The sequence below is a fragment of the Dichotomopilus funicola genome (genome assembly GCF_033296635.1).
Source record: "Dichotomopilus funicola strain CBS 141.50 unplaced genomic scaffold C8A04scaffold_109, whole genome shotgun sequence".
Classification (NCBI taxonomy): domain Eukaryota; kingdom Fungi; phylum Ascomycota; class Sordariomycetes; order Sordariales; family Chaetomiaceae; genus Dichotomopilus; species Dichotomopilus funicola.
Window position 1 is genome coordinate 23,265 of NW_026944130.1, and position 19,366 is coordinate 42,630.

Sequence of the window (19,366 nt, forward strand, 5' to 3'; positions counted from 1 at the left end):
ATGAGCTTATTTGACGAAAAATTGACCGAGTGGGGAAAAGAGGGGCTGCCTGTGTTGCTTGCACTCTGCTTAGGCTGGTAGATCAATGAGTATTTCCATGTTTTCTCCTACGCGGATTGATTTGGACGACTAGGGTTGTTTCGGTCGACACATAAATGCAGCCGTGTCGTTTGGTGCCGTCCAGAGCCGGCTGCTCTAGACGAACTCGAAGGCATAAGCGTTGAACTTATCCTCGGGCCGAACCGAGAAGACAACCTGTGGCAGGTGCCATGTTAGCGGCGCTGTCCGGCTGCTCGCTTCTCCAAACCTGGAACCCATACCTCGTTATTGCTGTACTGATGGACAACGACGCCGAGGTTGACAGGGGTGCCGACCTCACCGTATTTCCCTTTGTAGTCAAACCTCCAGGTTTGGGTGGAGACCGAGCCTGATACCGGGAGACCGACAGCGTCCAAGCCGGTGACCTTGATGTCCCAGATGCCGTCTGCTCCTCTCGAGCTGGCCAAGATCTTGACCGAGTTGGCGGTACTGCCCCGCGTGGCGTACACGTCGAAGGCGCGATCGGCGGAACCGGCTGTGGCAACGCGGGTGCCGGTCATGTTGGTGCCGTAATACTTGTACACGTGCCATTCGCCCGCGGGATAGTAACCTTGACCGTGGGGGTTGTACGACGTGGTTCCAGCGCCCGGCTTGCCGAGGAGATTGCCCATGTAGTCGTGGAGCTCGTAGACGCTGGCCCAGTTGGCACGAAGCCCGCGGATGTTGTTACGCTCAAGGCGTGAGATGTGCCAGGCCGAGTGAGCGGGAGATTGTTCGTCCGGGGCGCCGTACTCGTTAATGTTCTGGGGCCGCGCCGGAAGCCCATACTTGTTCCGCCATGTGGCAATGTCCGCGGCACTAAGTTGGGGATCCAAAGGATAGGACAAACTGTGCCAGCTGTAGACGTCGGGGATGTTGCCGCTCCGGCTGATGGCGGCGCCAAACCCGTCCCACCATTTATGTCCGGGGGAAGGGGGGTTAGAAATAGACGGGCCCATGATGATAACACCGGGGAGTTCGTTCCGGAAGCGCGGCAAGGCCCTGTTCCACATCGCGGTCCACTGTTCGACGGTCCGAGTCCAGAACAGGCTGCCGTCCGGCTCATTCCAGATATCGATGTCCAGGCCCTCCAACATGTTGTTCGCCTTCAGGTCGGAAATGAGCTGGGTGAGGTACCTATCATAACTCGTCCAATCGCCGTTGTCGCCGGGATAGGGCGCATCTGTGCCCTGAGTGCTGTCCGCTCCCCAGAGATCGTGGACGAGCAGGATGAAACGAGCGCCAAACTTTCGCGTGGTGCGGTAGTTGGACAAGGCGGAGCCGAAGCGGTTCTATGGGACATGGTTTAGGTGACTGGAACAAAAGGAGCGAGGGAGAGGAACAACATACACGATACTCCTCGATTCCATAGATCCATCCACGGGAGGGAACCGGGAGCTGGGCACCGCCAGCCCGGCAGTACTGGAACTTGATATCCGTGAAAAAGTGATCAGGAATCTGGGTCGAAACCTGGTTGGAATTGTCCGGAATGCCGTAAATGAAACCAGAAGCGAGATACGCAGGAGTGCCTGAGGCCTGGCTCAGCGAAACGGTCGCAGTTCCGGCTCTGTCCTGGCGTTTGGCGACCTGCTCGCCCAGACTTCCACCCTGAACGAGGGACGGCAGGCTGAGCCCTGAGGCGACCAGAGCGAGGAGCGGTACGAGAGCCAGGCGAGGCATGACGGAGAGCGAGAATCAAGAGGGAACTGGACTGAGAGGAGGAGGAGGCGAGGGCGGCGAGTTGTCCGGGAAAGGTGGTCGGTGAGACGACGGCATCCGAACCTAAATACGTAACTCGCGGCTCATGGCGAGCCGAGCTTCTTGCTCCCATGCCTGGTGGTGGTTCATGCCTCCGCCTCCGACTCAATCTGCGTTGAGAGGAGAAAAAGTGACCAGAGAAGGCGATCAGCTCGCTCCGCGCGTGCTCCGCATCCCCCACATCGGACGGTTAACTCCACGTGGAGCGATGCGGGGGAGACATGCGGGGAAACCCGATGGGGGCGGGGATCTCACAGCTCTGTCGATCCGATGCGGTGGGGGGATTCTTCGAGAAAAGAGTGGGGTTAGGCGGGAGAGAAGAATATGAGCGCGGAGACAGACTCACTAACCACCTTAACATGAGAGATCGACGAGCGCACGGGTTCCGGCGGGAGCACCTGATGAACTGGCGATACAGATGGCGGAGATGCGAAGTTCTTCCCATTAATCAAACTTACTAATTAGCCGGCGAAATGCTGTGTTCAAAGATCCAAATGGTTCACCGAATTTCTGCAATTATCGCATTCCGCCCTGGAAATGCTATGTAGGCCGCAAACGAGACATCGCCCCAGTTGACGTCCCCCACCGAGCAATATAGGTAATTCAGGTCCCATCGGTTCAGGTTTGTTGTGCATTGTGGCAGCAACGAGAATGGAGTCAACCCAGGTGCCGGGCCCCTCGGTGGGTGCCCAGATGACAGAGCTCTCTGCACAATTCATCACGCTTGCTTCTAGAGTCCTGCCTGTCCCTCAGCGTACGCGTCCACCCTGTACTTGGCAAAATCGCGGGCCCGGATGCGGCGCGCAAACAGGATGTCGAGCTCCTCGAACGTCTTGTCGCTGGTCTCGGGAAGACGGAACCAAGTCCACGCGAAGAAAGCCAAGGCCCAACCACCCCAGAAGAAGCCCGTCTTGCCACGCCAGTTGCCGGCCGTCGGGTTCAGCATGTAAGGGTTAACGACGTTGCAGAGGACTTGAGCAATATAATAGGCAATGCGGCTCAGACAGACTGTTTTGTTCCGCAAGCGCGTCGAGGACACCTCGCCAATGATGGCGTAGCAGATGGGACCAACGGTGAGGTAGTAGACGAGCAGCCAGATCAACATCATGCTTGCTTGGGCGTAGTTGCCGCCGGCCGAGTCCGCAGCCCCGACGCTGATGAAACCAACGATGAAGAGGATCGCAGCAAGAGCGCCCAGGCCGACCAAGTAAATCATCCTGCGACCAAAGCGGCTCATGAGGAACCAGGAGATGATGGTGCCGACGGATGCCAGCCCGAGACCTCCGACGGCCATCTGGAACGAGATGGAGGTTGGCAGACCGGCCTGGACGAAAAAGTACGTCGGCGTGCCACCCATGGCGGAGCCACAGAAAGGTTGAGCAGCGAAAACCATGCAGGCGATCTCGGTGCGGTAGCGGTCCACGCCCTTAAAGCAGTCCCAGTACGAGGTGCCGTCATCGAGGCGCTGCTCGAGCTCGTTGGTGTGAACCATCATGGCCAGCATCGGAGCCGCCACGGTGGAACCGTCCTTGGCCGCGCTCAACCGGGAGATGTTCTTCTTGGCGAGGTCGTACTCGCCTTTGCGGACATGGTGCCAGGGAGACTCTGGAGCGAACCACAGGATGAAGAAGAGCGGAATCGGCCAAACCCACTGAATGGCGAACGGGATGCGGTAGGACCACTCTGTAGTATTCTCGGCGAAGCCAGACTGAACACCGGCCGACACCAGTTGGCCGAGTGCCCAGCAGAGGTTGACGTAAACGGTGAGGTAGCCTCGCAGCGCCATTGGACAGATTTCGGAGGCATAAGCCGGAGCCTGTGTTCAGAACCAAGACGGTTAGAGAGCTGTGGGACACACAAGGTAAGGTAGGCTCGCGTTTGTGAAGCCGTCAACGTACCATCGTAGCAAAAACACCCCACGGGATGCCGCAGAGAAACTCGCCGACGAGCAAAACGGGGAGGTTGGGCGCAAAGAATGGGATGAAGATGAAGGCGGCGATCAGACCGAGCGAACCGAGTAGGACCTTGCGGTAGCCGAATTTGTGCGTAAAATAGCCATTCGCAAAAGCTCCAACGATGGTGCCGACGCTGACAGCGTTGCTGAGACCGTTTTGCCACGAGGCTGAGATCTGGTGCGTGCCGGTAGCCGCATCGTAGTCGCCGTACCGGGCCGAGAAGGAGGGCTGGGCAAAGAAGGACGACATTAGGACGATGTCGTAGCCTTCCATGATGATTGATGTCGACAGGAGGGCCGACCAAAAGACTGCCTTGCGATACTTGCGGATGGCCGCCAGGAAGGAGAGATTGTGTTCCTCCTCGGCGGCTTGCTTGGCCAGGACCGTACCCTTCATGTTGACTTCGGTAACAACCTCGTCATGGACGGTATCAACCTTCTCGTCGTGGCCTGCCATGATAGCATATCAGGCGTCAGTATACGCAGGAGTAGTTTACTTGGGGTCCTCCTTGACAAGAATGTTCAGGCAGAGTCCGGGGGGGGGGAGGAGGGGCCCTTCAGGTCGTGAGTTGGACATATATAAAATGACCCTAAGCACAAGGCCGCTTGCTTCGAGATGCTGATTAGTCTCGAGCACGTTCCCCAAAGAGAGTCCTCGCTTCCTCCCCATCCCCTTCGCTTCGTGCCATGCGTCAATGTGGGGTCCAGCAGGCAGGCAGGAAGGACGAAATCGGCAATCCTCATCGAGAACTGCCTCTCTAATTGGTCGATCTGAGGCTCAAAAAGGTTCGAGACAGGGGACTTCCCAATCCCCATCCCAATCCCCATCCCCATGCGAGGCGTCTGTGGAGCATCTCCACCTGAAACTTTCGGGGCGACGTCCGAATGTCTGGCCCCCCACCGGAATGGGCACGGAGAACCCCTGGTTTTAACTGGCTCAGCCCGAACCGGCAACCCCACCGGGACCTTGGCCGCGTCAATGTGGAATGTGGGTGAGCACGGTCTCGACCATTACTGCGCGCTTGGACAAGGCAAACCCCTGGTAGATGACCGTAAGATGCCGGTACTGTACTTACAAACTTCTGGATACCTTACATGCTGATGCACCCGCCCGGGCCTCCGACCACAAGGACGCCAATGAGCAATCTTTCATGCTGGGACCCCGTCGGAGAGAAACTCACTCTCGGCGTTGGCCTCCCATTACCCGGACTAACGACGCAAGGACGTCTGCAAATGACTGCTGGATGCCCCATTGCCGCAATGCACCCGTGGCCTCGGGCGCACCACCTCCTGGAGAGTGAGCCTGTCCGACGACAGCCGCTGACCCTGAGTTCGGCGCCGCCGTTGAGAGCGCTCGGACGCCCTCCTGCACGATTTTAGTGGCCGCGCCGCCGTCCATGATGTTGCCAACCCTTGCCATGTACGCCGAGATCCGAGAACCCTTACGTATGTAGGTCTGCACCATCTCGTCGTCACACGGTCGGTCGAGATGGATAAAGAACGGGTCGGGGTCTTCGTCTATATCTGCTACTGCTGCTGCTGGCATGGCTGGCATGGCTTCCCCCATTGGTGGTTGAAGTATGCCGTTGCCCGCTCCCGAAGCACCCGTAGTGTCTGGAGAGCGTTGATCTTGTCGCTGGCCGTGCATCTGGGCGGATTGAATCGAGATGCTGTATGCCCACAGGACCAATGTGCTCATGTAGATGGCGAACGGCTCAAGGAAGCTGCCGCTGGAGTAGCGTCTAACGTGCCAGAAGACTGCCCCAGCGTGTACAACCGAGAGGCGAGCTTTGAAGGAGTCATGGATCGCCCATCGAAGCACCAGCGCACGTGCTTCGACGTACTTTGGGTTCGACATGCCGGCCGGGTCCCCAGCTAAAACTGCAAGCGTGTGAAGATGGGCCGTCGGTGCCAGCAGGATCAAACGGGAAAGATGAAGGTACAGAATAGTCGGGTGCTCCCAGCCCGCAGAACTCGCGGCCTTTGCATTGGCGCCCCAGTGGAGTATGTCCAGGCAGTCACAGGCGCTGTTCCGCCATCTCGACAGCACCGGAGTGGCCGGTGGCCATGTTTCAGCGTCTCTGTGGAGCTGGAGTGTTCTGTTCTGGGCTGTGGCCGTAGGAATCCAGCACGAGAGCTGGGTCTGTGCTTGCTTGATGGCCTCTCTGTTTCTCCTCAAGATGGCGTGGATCAGGAGAATAGCGGTGAACTCACCGAGGTTGTCCGGGAGCCTCTTTTCGATGTAAAGCATTTCGACCGCATCAAGAAGGGTAACTGTCAGGAGATTTGAGCCGTCAACATCCGTAGCTAGTGTAACACAGGGCTCAGGTAATCTGCGCATACCTGAGCTGTTGGCCGTAGATTGGATCTCGCCCACCATAGGAGCTTCCCAGACCTCTTCAGGACATGGTAGAGGGCCCTTTGCGTCCACGAGCTGCATCAACGGGGGCGCATTATACTCATATGCCATCATGAAGTCCAATAGCTACCACGCTCGTTTAGCAGACCCGTGAATGTAAACAGGGCGTTCTTGCCGTCGAATATCTTGGGTAGTGACTTACCCAAATCATCATCCCAGTCCGGAGTCGCGACTGCTTCCGCACCCAAGCCGGGCCTCTCGCGCCGTCGGCGAGACCCGTTGACGTTTCGTCAGCAGCGGACGAAAGCAAACGCATGCGAGTACACTCCGTAACGAGATAGTATCTCTCGATCAGAGCACGCTTGGCCAAGGCTCTCTTGCCGCTGTGAAGCTTCTTGATGACGTTGAGGATTAGCGCCTGGAGCGTGGGTAAGCCGAGATGGCTCATTTCTGGCTCGTCCAACATCACGTTCCATGCGCACCCCTCCGACTGCTCCTGAGTGCTGTGAACATGGGTTTTGAGTATCATGTCGAGAGTATCACTCAGCACGTCGTCAGAGGCGGACTCGGGAGTGTTTGGTTGTGCATACTTAGTCCCGATTGCTGCAACGGCAAGGAGCAGTATCCAATGTTTGGAAGACTCTATGCGAAAATCTGTCTTTCGAATGAAAGGGAAGATGGGGTGAAAGTTAGTGAAGTAGAGGCGAGCTAGCTCTGCGATGCGCTGATGAGATGGAAACCTGGCCGTGTCAATGCCGATGAGCGGCTGTGTGGCTTCACGGTGGATGTGTTGGATCATATTATTGTAGGCACTGTGCGTGACGAGACGGAATCCGGCCTCGATCGGTGATAAGCTCTCATTTTCTTGCACCATGAAGGGTCTTTGAGGGTTTGTGGCGAGATCTTTTGTCCCTTGGTGGTGCTGAAGGGAGGAGCGGGCAGGAAAAGGGGCTCTTGCTTCACCTCCGTCCACATATGACGTGGCCTCACCGGACAGCCTCGGGGCTGATCCATCTGTGCTGGGGTCGCAGGTCGAGAACCGACGGGGAAGGGTACCAGTACCACTGCTGGGTGGCACTTCGGCAGAATAAGTCTCATGTGCTTGGGGATGATGCTGCGTATGGTCATCCATGGAAATTAGGGGATCGCCGAACCCTGCCATGGTCGCTGGTGCCTCAAATAGGAAGGAAAAGGGCGGTTGGTTTGCATCAATTTGAGTTAGGTTCCCGGAAGTGAGCATCTCATTCCACTCCAATCCATGCGAGTAGTCGGGCGAGCTCCAATTCATGGCTAGCAGGTCCACAATCTGCTCATGAGCAGCATTTTGTTGACTGAAGCCACCATGGTATGATCGCTGTTCCAAGATGCTAGGATCCTCAAAAGTGGGCAGCTCTTTGGGCCAGGAGACGGTCTGTAGCATTCCCGGGTCGTCGTCGGCGCGGACACCAGCATCAAGGTTGGCTGCAGAACCGCTGTGCCGAGCATCTACAGCGGCCTCCAGATTAGAGGTATTGGCTGCCGTGGTGCCATCCGGAATCCTCTCCTGCAGCCGCGTTTGATTGTCACCGTCCTGCTCGATGTTTTGCGCGGGTTCCTGTGGGTGAGATGGCGGTGTCAAGGACCGATCCTGTGGGCCGCTACCAGCAGCGGGACGGGGGGTCCTCTTGCTGCTGCCCGGAGGATAGGCACACGCCAAATCCCGTTCTGAACATCTCCCGCAGGGCTCGGTCCTGGAACACCGGACACGGCTGGTCGCACACTGCACGCATGCCCTGAGACGGGTGGGGAGACCTGTCACTCTTTCGTCCTTGTCATGCGTTGCGGCATGGCGGTGCATGACGTCTCTGCCAACCAGGGGTTAGCCGCGCCTGTTTATGAAAGACGTTCGGCACCGGAGAAACTTGGCTTACTGGCGGGCGAAGTTCTTGCCGCACACCCGACAGCGAAAGGGCTTTTCCCGGGTGTGGCTCTTGCGATGGCGAGCGAGATGCTCTGGTCGAGAGAAAGTCGTGCGGCATATGGTGCATCGCGTCGAGGCGCTTGTTGGGCGAGCCGGCAATGGCACAATGCCGGTGTCGCACATGGCATGAGACTGTGGGGATATGGGTGACCAGAAGTGGGCTCCTTGGGGGACTGAATCGCGGGCGCCTTGGAGAAACGGGAACCGCTCATGACTGACGTTGGAAACCCGAATGGACGCGCATGTGAGAGAGCGTCGAGGGAAGCTGATCCCTTGGGAATCTTAGCTAGTTGCGCCGCAGCACGCGCTGGCGTTGATGGTAGAGACGTTGAAGATTTGGATTGAAGTCCGATGCACACAGCGCTCGGACAGGCGCTGTGGGGGAAAGGATGGGGTTGGTGGGGAAATGGGGAAAATGCTTCCCCATGGGGAACTTCAGTAGCGAGACATGGGGTGAGTCTTGTTTCCCAGGGCCCCCTGTCCGCTCTTCCGGAAAAACATGCTACATTTCCTGTAATGTAACCTCGCATGTTTTCATGACACAGGCAAACGTTTTGGCGAGCGACGTCGAGAGAAGACATCTGAGTTCGCTTATCGCGCACGACCCATTCCCCAGCGAGCTCTATTGCCGAAAGTCACCGAGAAGCCAGCTTCAAGGCCTGATCAGTAATTACTCTTCATGGGAATTCGACTTGCCCCAACGCACCAACGACGGGTTCACCAATAGTTCAGAAATTCAGAATCAATTCCTTTCTGTGCTCTTAGGTAAGCCCCTACTTGCTTTCTCGATCCACCCTGACAAATACCGGCATGTATTCGAGAGGACAGGCCACCTCCACAGTCTGTCCACCATCGAAGGCATCCGCTCCCTCAAGCGCCTTCCACCCCGCTCCGCCAGGCAGATACACCTTGAGTTTCGTGACACCTGGCTGCATCACCGGACAGCACAGGTATTTGGCTCCGTACATGAACTGTTCGCCTGTCTCCCAGGAACGCAGGTCCTCGGGAAACTCGTAGAACAACGGCCTCATCAGCGGCGTTCCCTTCTCGTGGGCCTCCTGCATGAGTTGCCGCGTATACGGCCGCATCTGCTCCCGGATCTCCATATATTTCTTGCAGATGTCGTATACCTGCGACCCGTACGACCACACCTCGTTGTCAGCCCCACTACAGCAGGTCGCACCACCTGTCGTCCCTTGCTGGGGTTGACGTGGTTCGCGGTCCCCATGTAGCCGGAAGACAGGACAGAAGGCACCCCACTGGAACCAACGCACGAAGAGCTCCCTGAACAGCTCGTCTTTGGGATCACCTCCATGGAACCCGCCAATGTCAGTCGTCCACCACGGAAGACCAGCGATGCCCATATGCAACCCGGCGGCTAACTGGTTCCTAAAGCTCGACCATGACGAGGCGATATCGCCGCTCCATACTAGCGCGCCGTACCTTTGGCTACCTGCCCAGGCGCATCGCACAAGGCTGACAACATCGTTGTGACCCTCGCTCTTGAGGCCATCGTAGAAAGCCCGAGAGTACTCGACCGGATAGATATTGCCAATACTCAGGTTGGTGCCTAGATGGTACCGGTAGTTGTCGAAATCGTATACTGCATATTCGGGTTCTGCTTCGTCGAGCCAGAATACCCTTATTCCCTTGGAGTAGTAGTTCTGCTTGGCCTTATTCCACACGTATTTACGGGCCTCTGGGTTTGTTGTGTCGAAATGGACCGTGTCCCCTTGAAAATCGAGGCCAGTACGTACGCCGCGGTCCACCCGGATCAATAGGCCATGCTCGAGCATCTCCTCGAAGTTCTCGGAGCGCTTGTCCACCGTTGGCCAAATCGAAACCATAAGCTCCACGTTCATATCCCTAAGCTCCTTGACCATGGCGTCGGGATCGGGCCAGTACGTCGGGTCGAACTTCCATTCGCCTTGCAAGGGCCAGTGGAAAAAGTCGATGACAATCAGGTCCAGGGGTAGATTCCGCCGCTTGTACTCCCGGGCGACAGCGAGAAGCTCCTCTTGCGTTTGGTAACGCAGCTTGCACTGCCAGAACCCCAGGCCAAATTCCGGCATCATGGGCACCTTTCCAGTGGCGTCGGCATACGCCTCGACAATCTCGGCGGGCGTATCGCCGGCCACGATCCAGTAGTCTAAGATGGTCGTGGAGTAAGCCTCAAAGCTCATAATGTTCTTCCCCAGGACTGCGCGGCCGATTGAGGGGTTGTTCCACAGGAGCCCGTAGCCCAGCGACGAGAGTAGAAACGGGACACTCGCTTGGGAGTTTCGATGCGCCATCTCCAAGTCGGCACCTTTGAGGTCGAAGAGGGATTGCTGGTACTGTCCCATGCCATGGAGCTTCTCGGCTGGGTCGACGCTCTCTAGGCGCAGAGTGAGGTGGTAGTCGCCGCCGGGAATTGGCTTGAACTCGCGCGCCTCAACCTCGATGGCGCTGCACTTGGGGTCCAGGACATCGCGCCGGTTTCGTGTGTATTCCTCGAGCAGCAGTTCTCCCTTGGAGTTCCACACGTTGAGTTTCCCGGCTTTCGTTATGGTTGCTTTAATATTTCCGTTGACCATGGAAGCCGAGTCGTCCGAGATCTTGATCTGGACCTCTGTTTTGGGTTGTGCCTGAAGTGCCCAGTCCTCCGACGGCATCGAGCGTACTTTCGTCGCCCGGATGCGCAGACTATTCTGGCCCCACGGCTCGATCCAGAGCTTCTCGGCGTCATAGGCGTAGATGAGCCTGTTGTCCTGCTGGAACAGCATTTTGTACGAAACTGAACGGGGATGGGATTGTCAGTAAGCAAAAAAAAAAATCTAAGAGAAACGAATGATCAAGTTGCTTACCGTTGGAGCGGAAAGTGGAGGAGGGGGCTCAGTGTCGGCTTGTTATTTCAGCATTTCTCGGACCTTAGAGGAAGAGACAGGGTAATCATCTGCTAGACCAAACGTGAGAATCTAGGAGAATGGTGAGGTTTTTATAGATCTTTACGCATTGGATATACCAAACAAGCCGAATGTGTCGTCTCCGAATCACACAAAGCCTCCTCACGCGTATCGTGCTGTCCATCGAATTCCCGGTCACAGAGACTGCCCACTCGCCCTGCTTCCGCCCGGTGGGGGTGGAGCATCTAGCTTGCCCGGGGGGCCCATCGGGAGCACCCGTCTTCTGCTCCCGGACTCCGCAGTAACGGCATGCCAAGGACCGAAGGCTCGGAAACACGCCTCTGGCGAATGCCCGCCTCAACAAACGCGGCAAGAATGACGCGACCTCTCAACTAATATTACCTTTCTTCCTCGTCTGCCTTGATTCCTGTGCAGGAAGTTGACTCATGTGTTCATCAGCGCGTAATTTTAGTTCTCGAGTCGACCAAACGCTTGGCAAAACCTGTAGCGCCAACACTACCACAACCGCTACAACAGCTCAACCACAGCCATTAGCTAACGCCGTCGCCAACCTCAGTAGATTCAACCCGTTATGGTGTTTGCAGCGTTGGGGGGTGGTGGTAATGATTCAATTACAGCCCCCCCTGAATGCGGAGATCTTGTTGCCCTGGCCTAGGAGTGGGTCCGTTACGTTAATACTCCTGGCATCGGGATGTCCCCAAACCCCCGGCATTGATTCCTTGTATCTGATCTGAGTGGAAGGCCCAAAATTGCTGTGGAAGTTGCTGTTCAAAACCCCGGACCTTGACACTGTCAAGATATCCGTAGATATACCCCAGGAATACTGCAGTGCACAATCGTAAATCCCGATCTCCTTCCTCCAAGCTTAGCCATTTCGCTATCAACGCGGTGAGAAGCTGGGGGAGAGTTGGAAGCCAATCTTCCGTGTCCTCGGGCGTCTTCGAACCAGATTGAAGCAGGAATACCGGCGCTATAAAGCATGCTGCACACCAAATAGCAAGGGGGTATTCCTGACTCTGGCTCACATGGAGAGAGCTCTTGTCCATTATCATTCCGATCGTCTTCGGCCACCACGTCCGACTTTCGACGCGAAAGACAATTCCCCGTAGCTCAAATTGCTCAGTCGGGACTGTCGGGCACCTAACCTTCCCCGCTATCGGCGTATGAACCAGTCGGAAAAGAGAGTATACACTCCGAAAAAGCCAATGGGACAAGAGGCTGAAGAAGTTGCGTAATGAGCGAGGCGCTTGTGGTGGTACGAGCCTTGATTGATGCTTGGGTGTGGGAAAGGCATTATTTAGAAAAAAACAAAGTACCCCGTTGCGCCAAGCCCGCCCCTAGTATGCAGTATGACAAGCCAACAAAACAGCCTACAGCCATCTGACTGCGAGGCTACCTATCAAGTTATCAAACTGCCTTTGAATCGCTGGGCTCAACCACATTTGATGAATCCCTGGGCTGGGCTACGTTTGAATCGTTGGGCTGAGCTTCATCTGTATCACCAAGCTGAGCTGCCTCTGAATCACTCCATTGATCCCTATCTGCTTCGCCAGTCGTAGAATCCACTGTTACACCCTGAACCCTCGACTTGCGAGTCTTTTATTAGCCACTTTAGGCCGCCCACTCCTGTGGCCATCAGCAACATGCCCATCCTTGATAGGCCCCCCGGGGGTATATCCCCTATCCTTAGCCCGGCGAAGGAGGGCCTTGAAGGACTCCCTTTTGATACCGGTTACCCTGAAAATCTCAGGTGTTTTCACTCCCAGACCGTGGAGTGTTAGAGCTTGTACCCGTGCAGCAATGGATGACTGCCTACGGATGTCGGACATTGTAGGGAGGTGGGTGGGTTGGGGGATTCTGATAGCTAATTTTCAGTGTTGGATAACTGACAGACCTACCTCAACACCACAGAAGAGGATCGCGAGTCTGGGGGTGCTGTGGATCTGACGCTCCCGGGAATGTGGTTACGGACGGGAGTTGATGACTTGATGTTCAAGGTTGGCTCGAGCTCTAAGATTTGCGGAGACGTTCCAGTATGAATAGGAGCGGGCAACCACCTCGCACATGGGTAGGGGTCTGGGCTTGGCGCAGCCGGGTATGTTTTTTCAGCTCAGCCTTCATAATTCATGATGGATGTAGGATTCATCATTCAATCCATACTTTTGTTGACAGTTTCTCGTTCAACTTCCGCCCTCTGGTTTGCGAGTCTCAATTGTTGTTGCCAGGGAAGCAGCCTGGGGGCCGTACAGTACCCATACAGTCTTGGTACTGGGCAATATGCGGCTGCCAGCTGGGAGATGAGACACCAGCTGGACAAGGGGGTTAACGCGAGACGATGGCCGGAGCTCACCCGAAACACATTCAAAAAACGCAAGAACGATCAAGATGCGGAGGCGAAGAGAGCGGACACCTGATTTCAATGTCTCTTGAATTCGGGAACCGATTGTCCCTACCGTTTTCTCGTTCCAATGAGCCGGCCCGAGAAAGAGAAAGTTGTCCGGATTTTGCGGTCTTTGATGGTTTGAGGCCCGACTCTCCTTCTCCTTCGGTCTTGAGCCTATCAGGAGCTCCTACACATGTACAGCGTCACATCGAAGTTCATCACGGCGCTTGCTCGACAATTCCACGGGTGTGCCGAATCTGCTGATGCAATCGTGCATTGCGTCGTCCCGACCCGAAGTTCGAACCCTGTCACCTGCAGTCGTCAGAGGACAGTTTCGAGTGTACCGAATAGAATTTATCACGAGCAATACCCGATACCCCCACGCTGTCTCCCTATGTCTCTTCCCTCGTCAACACAGCCACTGGACCCAGTGCGTAATTATGCGTTTCCTCGATGGCGAGTGGGAGCAACCGCAGACCCACCGTAGTTGACATCCACATTTCAAGGAACACACCCGATTTCTAATTTGAGATTCCAGGACCGTCTCCCGAACAGCCGTCGTGCGGTGATTCGACGCGGTGGCCTGCAGAATGCAGCTGCCCAGACTCGCTTGGGGGGGCGTTGGTTCTCGCAGACCCGCACAATTGGCTGTTTTGGGTTTTCAAGCTGCAGTGAGACGAGACTTGCCTAGTATTATTAACGTTAATAATTTCTTTTGGCCCCCAAGTTCAAGCCCTCAAAGGGGCTTGTCACAGCAGCAAGCAGCCAAGACCGAACGTGGCAGGGATTTAGGGGGCGTTGGGTTGCTTGCGCAACGCGATCGGGGCGAGGGAAAAAACATGGACCGTGGTCGAAGCAGGAATGTTTGATTGATTTCGTTGCACGCCAGGGCGCGTTTGATTTCTTTCCCTCTGCAGAGTTCGAGCGGGGGATTCGACGGTTGAATTCCCAACGACGCGCGGAAGTTCAGGAAGAAGCTGAACGCCGACCGACGAGTATCACTACACTATGAATCACTCCGGGACCGTCCAGTACGACATGGTGGGCGATGAGGTGCGCCCGGTGCAAGCGGACGGAGCCGAAGCACCACAAACACCATGGTCACTACAGTCGCAACAGACGAAATCCTTCCCACTCCATGGCGTCGAGACAGTCGACTCTGGAGATGATCGATCGGTGGAAACCGGATCCCGACTGACGAACTGGACGGGATGGTGGTGGGAGTTGTTGGCGATGGTGGCTAGTACCGCATGCTTGGTGGCGATTGTTGCGATCCTCATTACCATGGACGGCCGACGGTTAACAGACTGGCATTTTTATTTCGGAATCCCGGCCACCATCGCGTTTTTCGGCACCGCCAACAAGTCCCTCGGGGCTCTGGCCATCGGCGCCTGCATCAGCCAGTACAAGTGGCTACACTTCAAACGGAAGGCCCGGCGCCTGAACGACCTCGACTTGCTGGAGGAGGCGAGCCGCGGTTCATTAGGCTCGCTGATTCTTCTTGTCCGTCGGCCCCTGGGCCTTGCCAGCATCGGCGCCGTTGTTACCCTCTTGGCTATAGGACTCGAGGTTTTTATTCAGCAGATGGTCCTGCTCACCCCGATGCCGGTTCTCGTCAGCGACGCCAATGCTACCCTCGGGCTTAGCCACACTTACAACGGCGGTGCTAAACCCATAGGCGCTCTCAGCGGCATTGTCAACGTTCGATGTAAGTAATTCTCCGCATCGAGGCCCTGAGATTCACGAACCACTTCCCTTGTTGAGCCGTCTCGTTCCTGACCGTCCACTCTTCTTTAGCCTCCACTATCGACACAGGGATGCAGGGGGCCGTGTACCGAGGCCTATTCAACCTTGATTCGCCCCCATTATTCAACTGTTCCTCGTCCTGCCGATGGAACGGAACATACGTCTCACTGGGCTTCACCAGCACCTGTGCCGACGTGACGGAAGCCACTCTCCGACTCCACCCTGATGCCTCCGGAACTTGGGACAAGACGGGCATGACCAACATGTCCGACATGTATTTAACCACCCCAGGCGGCGTCAGGTTGGATGCCACGTACTCCTACACGTCGTACCAGACCGTGATCAGTATCGGGGCCATCTCGCTCCTGAAGGCTGACGCGGGGGCTGTCCCTCCTGGGGGTACTACCGGGATGGGATCGGGGATCGCGCGCATTGCCGTCCTCCGCGTTCCCGTCGATTCTAACAACTGGGGCTTCCTAGCTAGCGACATGAACATCACCGAATGTGACGTGTCCCTGGCCGCACACCGCTTCCACGGCCTCTCCTCGTCGGGAGCAAACTTAACGGCCAGCCGCCGGGAAGTCCTGACTCTCCCCAAAGGCGTCGTCACCGCCCAGGGGGGCCATGCCGATTACCTAACGTTCAACACGCCCGGACTCCCAAGCCTGCGGATAGCCGTCCCGGACCTGTCCGCCCTAGGGCTCTTGTTCACTTCCAGCCGATTCGCTGGCAACATCTTTGACGGCGAGGCGTCGACCAACGTCGCCGACGACTCGCAGGGCATGGGCGACGCATTCCTGCGCACCCCCAATCCGGCCGTTGCGATCCACGCCATGACTGACAGTATGACCGACCAACTACGCGCGGTCCACGAGCAGGTGGCGGCCGGCGAGAGCGAGCAGCAGATTGTGTTTGTGCAGGTCGAGTGGGGGTGGCTGGCGCTGCCGGTGGTGGTGCAGGTCATCGCGGTGGTGTTTTTGGTGCTGGTGCTGATACAGAGTGGCCGGGCGTCGAACCTGCCGCTGTGGAAGTCGTCAATTGTGGCGCTGCTTACGTATGATGTAAGATTTTCGGATATGGATGGCCAGGAACATGCTGCGGATTATGTGCAGAGTGAGAAGGTGCGGATTGGGAATCTTGGGACGGGGGTACGGAGTACGAGGGAATTGGACGCGTTGGCGGAGACGGTTAAGGCCAAGTTGGATTTACCGATGAGGAGGAATACGGGTGGGAGGGATGGAGGTGTTTGATGGGGTTTGTGGGAGTTGGTATGAGTCTTGGATGTTGTTAATGAGGTGAGTAAATGATGAGATGTAATGATTATTGGGAATGGGATTCAGTTAATTACATGAATCGGATGGCCTTCGTCACTTGAGGATCTTCTCATGTTACCGGCCATGTTACATCCTTAGAGGAGCTTCCTCAGCCATTTTGGAAGAGGATTATGCCCGAACTTTGTTGTGAAGTTCATTTTAAGTTGGCCGTTGAAGGATGAAACCCTGTTTAGAGACATGGTGGTGGCACAGAACAAGCATGATGAGATCATATGGAGGCTGGTAGGTCGGAGAGGGCTGAAGGATCGTCTGAACTTTTGAGCGAATCGTAGGATTGCAGCACCACCATCATCTGAGACTATGCCTCTCTCTCCAGGGTTCATGTATGACAAGACAACGGTGAATTCAATTGTTCATATCATAATATCATAATTCATTCCAGAGTATTTGACATGATCCGCATCGCTACATCAATCGGTGTTCAGTTCGTTACCACCCTCCAGGCTATCCATCCCCCTTTCAAAAAATCAGTAGATCATCAAGTACTTGACAACATTTCTTTCTTACGTCTTGAGATCATCGTACCGGTTAGTTAGGAACCTGGATTTTGTCCTTGACAGTGGCGACAAAGTCCTCGACGTCTTGCAAGAACTCCGCGGGTTCTTCATATGCTGCGAAATGTCCGCCCTGTATTTTGCCACAACTCGTTAACACCCACATCACCAAGCATAAATAAACGCCCAAGAAAAAAAATAGGGGAAAGGATAAGAGTACCTACCTTCTCATGCCTCCGAAAAAACACCAGTCCCTCCCCAAACCACTCCCCCAACCACGACTCCGCCACCCCCAACGCTTCATACGGAAACCACGAGTATCCCACCGGTTTGTCCCGCACAGCCAGCGGCGAAGGCAAGCGCTCGACACCTGCGTCGCGCAAGATGGCTTCCCACCCCACGCGGTAGGGCCAGAGTGCCCGGCCATAGGATTGCGTGTGCCAGTACCAGGCTACTTGTTGCAGGATTGCGGGGAGGGTGAAGGTTGTGGCTTCGGCGTAGAGGCCGCCGATCCTGGGCATCGTCAGTCTTCGCTTTCTTTTGGTGGTGTTGTTGGTAAGGAGGGAGGGGGGTAGCGAGTGTGGGCTTACCACGCGAGCAAGGCCACCGGGTTGGACATGAGCGCCAGGGAGATGGTGCCTGGTTTGGTCCCTTGTTCAAGCATGTACCCCGTGCCGGAGTAGATAAACTGCTTGTTGATGGCAATCGTGAGGGCCTCCTGCGGCAGCACAGGGAGATGAGCGACGCCGGCCTTTTCGCTGGGGGTGAGGAGGAAATTGTTGACTGCGTCGTTATCATTAGCATTGCTGAAAATAGAAAGGGGGGAGAAGAGGTGAGTAAATACTCACACAACACAGCCTTGCACTCATCATGTACCCCCCCCAAAGCCGCGACCAACCCGGACCCAACATCCCCTCCCTGCGCAACATACGCGTCAAACCCCAGCGTCTTCATCAACTCATTCAACGCGGCCGCTGCGCCGTACACGTCCAGTTCTCTCTCCGTGTCATGATCGTGGACGTCACCGAACCCCCCACCGTTAAGACCGGAAGAAGACGAGCCAGCAGCAGCAGAAGAAACAGGCCGTGTAGACAATCCAAAATCCGGAATCGACGGCGCCACAATATGATACGGCAGTGTCTCAGGCGTGTACTTAGCGGCGAGCAGTTCCAGAAGCGGAACAAAATCCAGCCACGAGCTAGGCCAGCCGTGACAGAACAGCACGGGCACGGCGGCCGGGTTGCGGGAGAAGAGCGCTGCGAAATGGAGGCGGAAGTTTTGCTTTTGTTGCTGCTCCTGCTGCTCTGAATCTGGAGATGTGTTGGAAGTGGTAGTCACATCGACCATAAACTGCGGAATGGCATTCCACCGTCTCTCATGCGCACGCCAGTCAAAGTCGTGCGTCCAGACGTGGGCGGCGTTGGCGAGCCACTCGCGGGTTGCGCCGAAGGACTTTTTCGCGTCGCCGGTTGTCGACGACTTTTCGGTGCTGGCTGTGTTGTAGTAGGACGGGGGCCCGATGACGGAGTGCTCGAGGAGGATGTTGAGCCGGGCTAGCTCGGCGTCTGGAACGTGCAGGGTGAAGGGGGTCGGAGTTGAGCGGGCCGGGCCGTCTGGGTCGGGTTTGTGGTTGCCGTTGCCGTTAGGGGTGGTGCTCCTGGTGGTGGCGGGGAGAATACCGAATGCTGGGTCGACTGTTGTGGTTGGTGTGCTGGTGGAAGGAACGGGACCCGGGCCGGGGACGGACAGGGCCGGGTTGGTGTGAGCAGCATGCTTGTCGGCCGTTGCGGTAGGCGAAGGCGAGGGAGAGCTGGGGGACGCCATTGTGAAAGGAAAGGGATGGAGGGATGTGTATGAATCGGAAGGGAGGAGGAGGAGGAGGCGGGAACTGGGAAGATGCTGGTATTATCCTGTAGTGGAACTGTGGAAAAGAGCCAGTCAAACGACAGCCGAGTTCCCGTTCTGGACAAATCGCTGTTGAAATGGTTGCAAGCTCGTAAAACAAAGAAGAAAAAAAGACGTCCAAGGCCAAAAACGCAGACTCAAGACCAATAGATATCAATACCAACAATTGAAGCAAGCAAAAAAGAGCGGGAAAAAGACCCCAATTGCCGTGATCCTTCTCGAGAAAACAGGATGAACAGGATGAACGTGACGAAATTCCTCAGTCAGCTTCGGAGTCAAGTCCGAGATCTTGTGATCTGTCAATCAGAAACACCAACAACAACCCACCGGCGGGCGGATTTGCCAGGGAATAAATACCCCCCCCCTCCTCTCATCCTAAACCCCCGAAAAACCAAGCCTCCACACGCTACTGCACCTCATCATTGTCCTCAAAACCACAAAGCAACTCAATGAAACCCCCCGCTGCCGCAACCCGCATCCCGCATCCTA

At 56.1% G+C, this 19,366-nt stretch overlaps 7 protein-coding genes across 7 annotated transcripts; 1 reads left to right on the top strand and 6 right to left on the bottom strand.

Annotated features, from left to right (window-relative positions):
• Positions 1-272: 272 nt before the first annotated feature.
• Positions 273-1,758, bottom strand: C8A04DRAFT_15849 (glycoside hydrolase family 39 protein; the record flags this gene model as incomplete). Its single annotated transcript, XM_062778640.1, has 2 exons — positions 273-1,370; positions 1,429-1,758. The coding sequence occupies 2 exons, from the start codon at positions 1,756-1,758 to the stop codon at positions 273-275; spliced, it is 1,428 nt and encodes a 475-aa protein (XP_062632825.1).
• An 808-nt stretch (positions 1,759-2,566) lies between these two features.
• Positions 2,567-4,247, bottom strand: C8A04DRAFT_15841 (general substrate transporter; the record flags this gene model as incomplete). Its single annotated transcript, XM_062778637.1, has 2 exons — positions 2,567-3,652; positions 3,735-4,247. 2 exons carry the CDS (start codon positions 4,245-4,247, stop codon positions 2,567-2,569), a joined length of 1,599 nt encoding a protein of 532 aa, XP_062632826.1.
• A 720-nt stretch (positions 4,248-4,967) lies between these two features.
• C8A04DRAFT_15839 (uncharacterized protein) lies at positions 4,968-8,232 on the bottom strand (the record flags this gene model as incomplete). The annotated part of the gene is made up of 4 exons (XM_062778635.1): positions 4,968-6,064; positions 6,134-6,275; positions 6,352-7,993; positions 8,060-8,232. 4 exons carry the CDS (start codon positions 8,230-8,232, stop codon positions 4,968-4,970), a joined length of 3,054 nt encoding a protein of 1,017 aa, XP_062632827.1.
• A 650-nt stretch (positions 8,233-8,882) lies between these two features.
• Positions 8,883-10,874, bottom strand: C8A04DRAFT_40710 (glycosyl hydrolases family 31-domain-containing protein; the record flags this gene model as incomplete). The annotated part of the gene is made up of 1 exon (XM_062785036.1): positions 8,883-10,874. One exon carries the CDS (start codon positions 10,872-10,874, stop codon positions 8,883-8,885), a length of 1,992 nt encoding a protein of 663 aa, XP_062632828.1.
• Positions 10,875-12,583: 1,709 nt separating this feature from the next.
• C8A04DRAFT_15842 (uncharacterized protein) lies at positions 12,584-12,844 on the bottom strand (the record flags this gene model as incomplete). Its single annotated transcript, XM_062778638.1, has 1 exon — positions 12,584-12,844. One exon carries the CDS (start codon positions 12,842-12,844, stop codon positions 12,584-12,586), a length of 261 nt encoding a protein of 86 aa, XP_062632829.1.
• Positions 12,845-14,631: 1,787 nt separating this feature from the next.
• On the top strand, positions 14,632-16,394 carry C8A04DRAFT_40711 (uncharacterized protein; the record flags this gene model as incomplete). Its single annotated transcript, XM_062785037.1, has 3 exons — positions 14,632-15,106; positions 15,196-16,205; positions 16,257-16,394. The coding sequence occupies 3 exons, from the start codon at positions 14,632-14,634 to the stop codon at positions 16,392-16,394; spliced, it is 1,623 nt and encodes a 540-aa protein (XP_062632830.1).
• Positions 16,395-17,006: 612 nt separating this feature from the next.
• On the bottom strand, positions 17,007-18,796 carry C8A04DRAFT_15844 (putative epoxide hydrolase; the record flags this gene model as incomplete). Its single annotated transcript, XM_062778639.1, has 5 exons — positions 17,007-17,105; positions 17,197-17,485; positions 17,563-17,755; positions 17,821-17,969; positions 18,030-18,796. 5 exons carry the CDS (start codon positions 18,794-18,796, stop codon positions 17,007-17,009), a joined length of 1,497 nt encoding a protein of 498 aa, XP_062632831.1.
• Between the last annotated feature and the right edge of the window lie 570 nt (positions 18,797-19,366).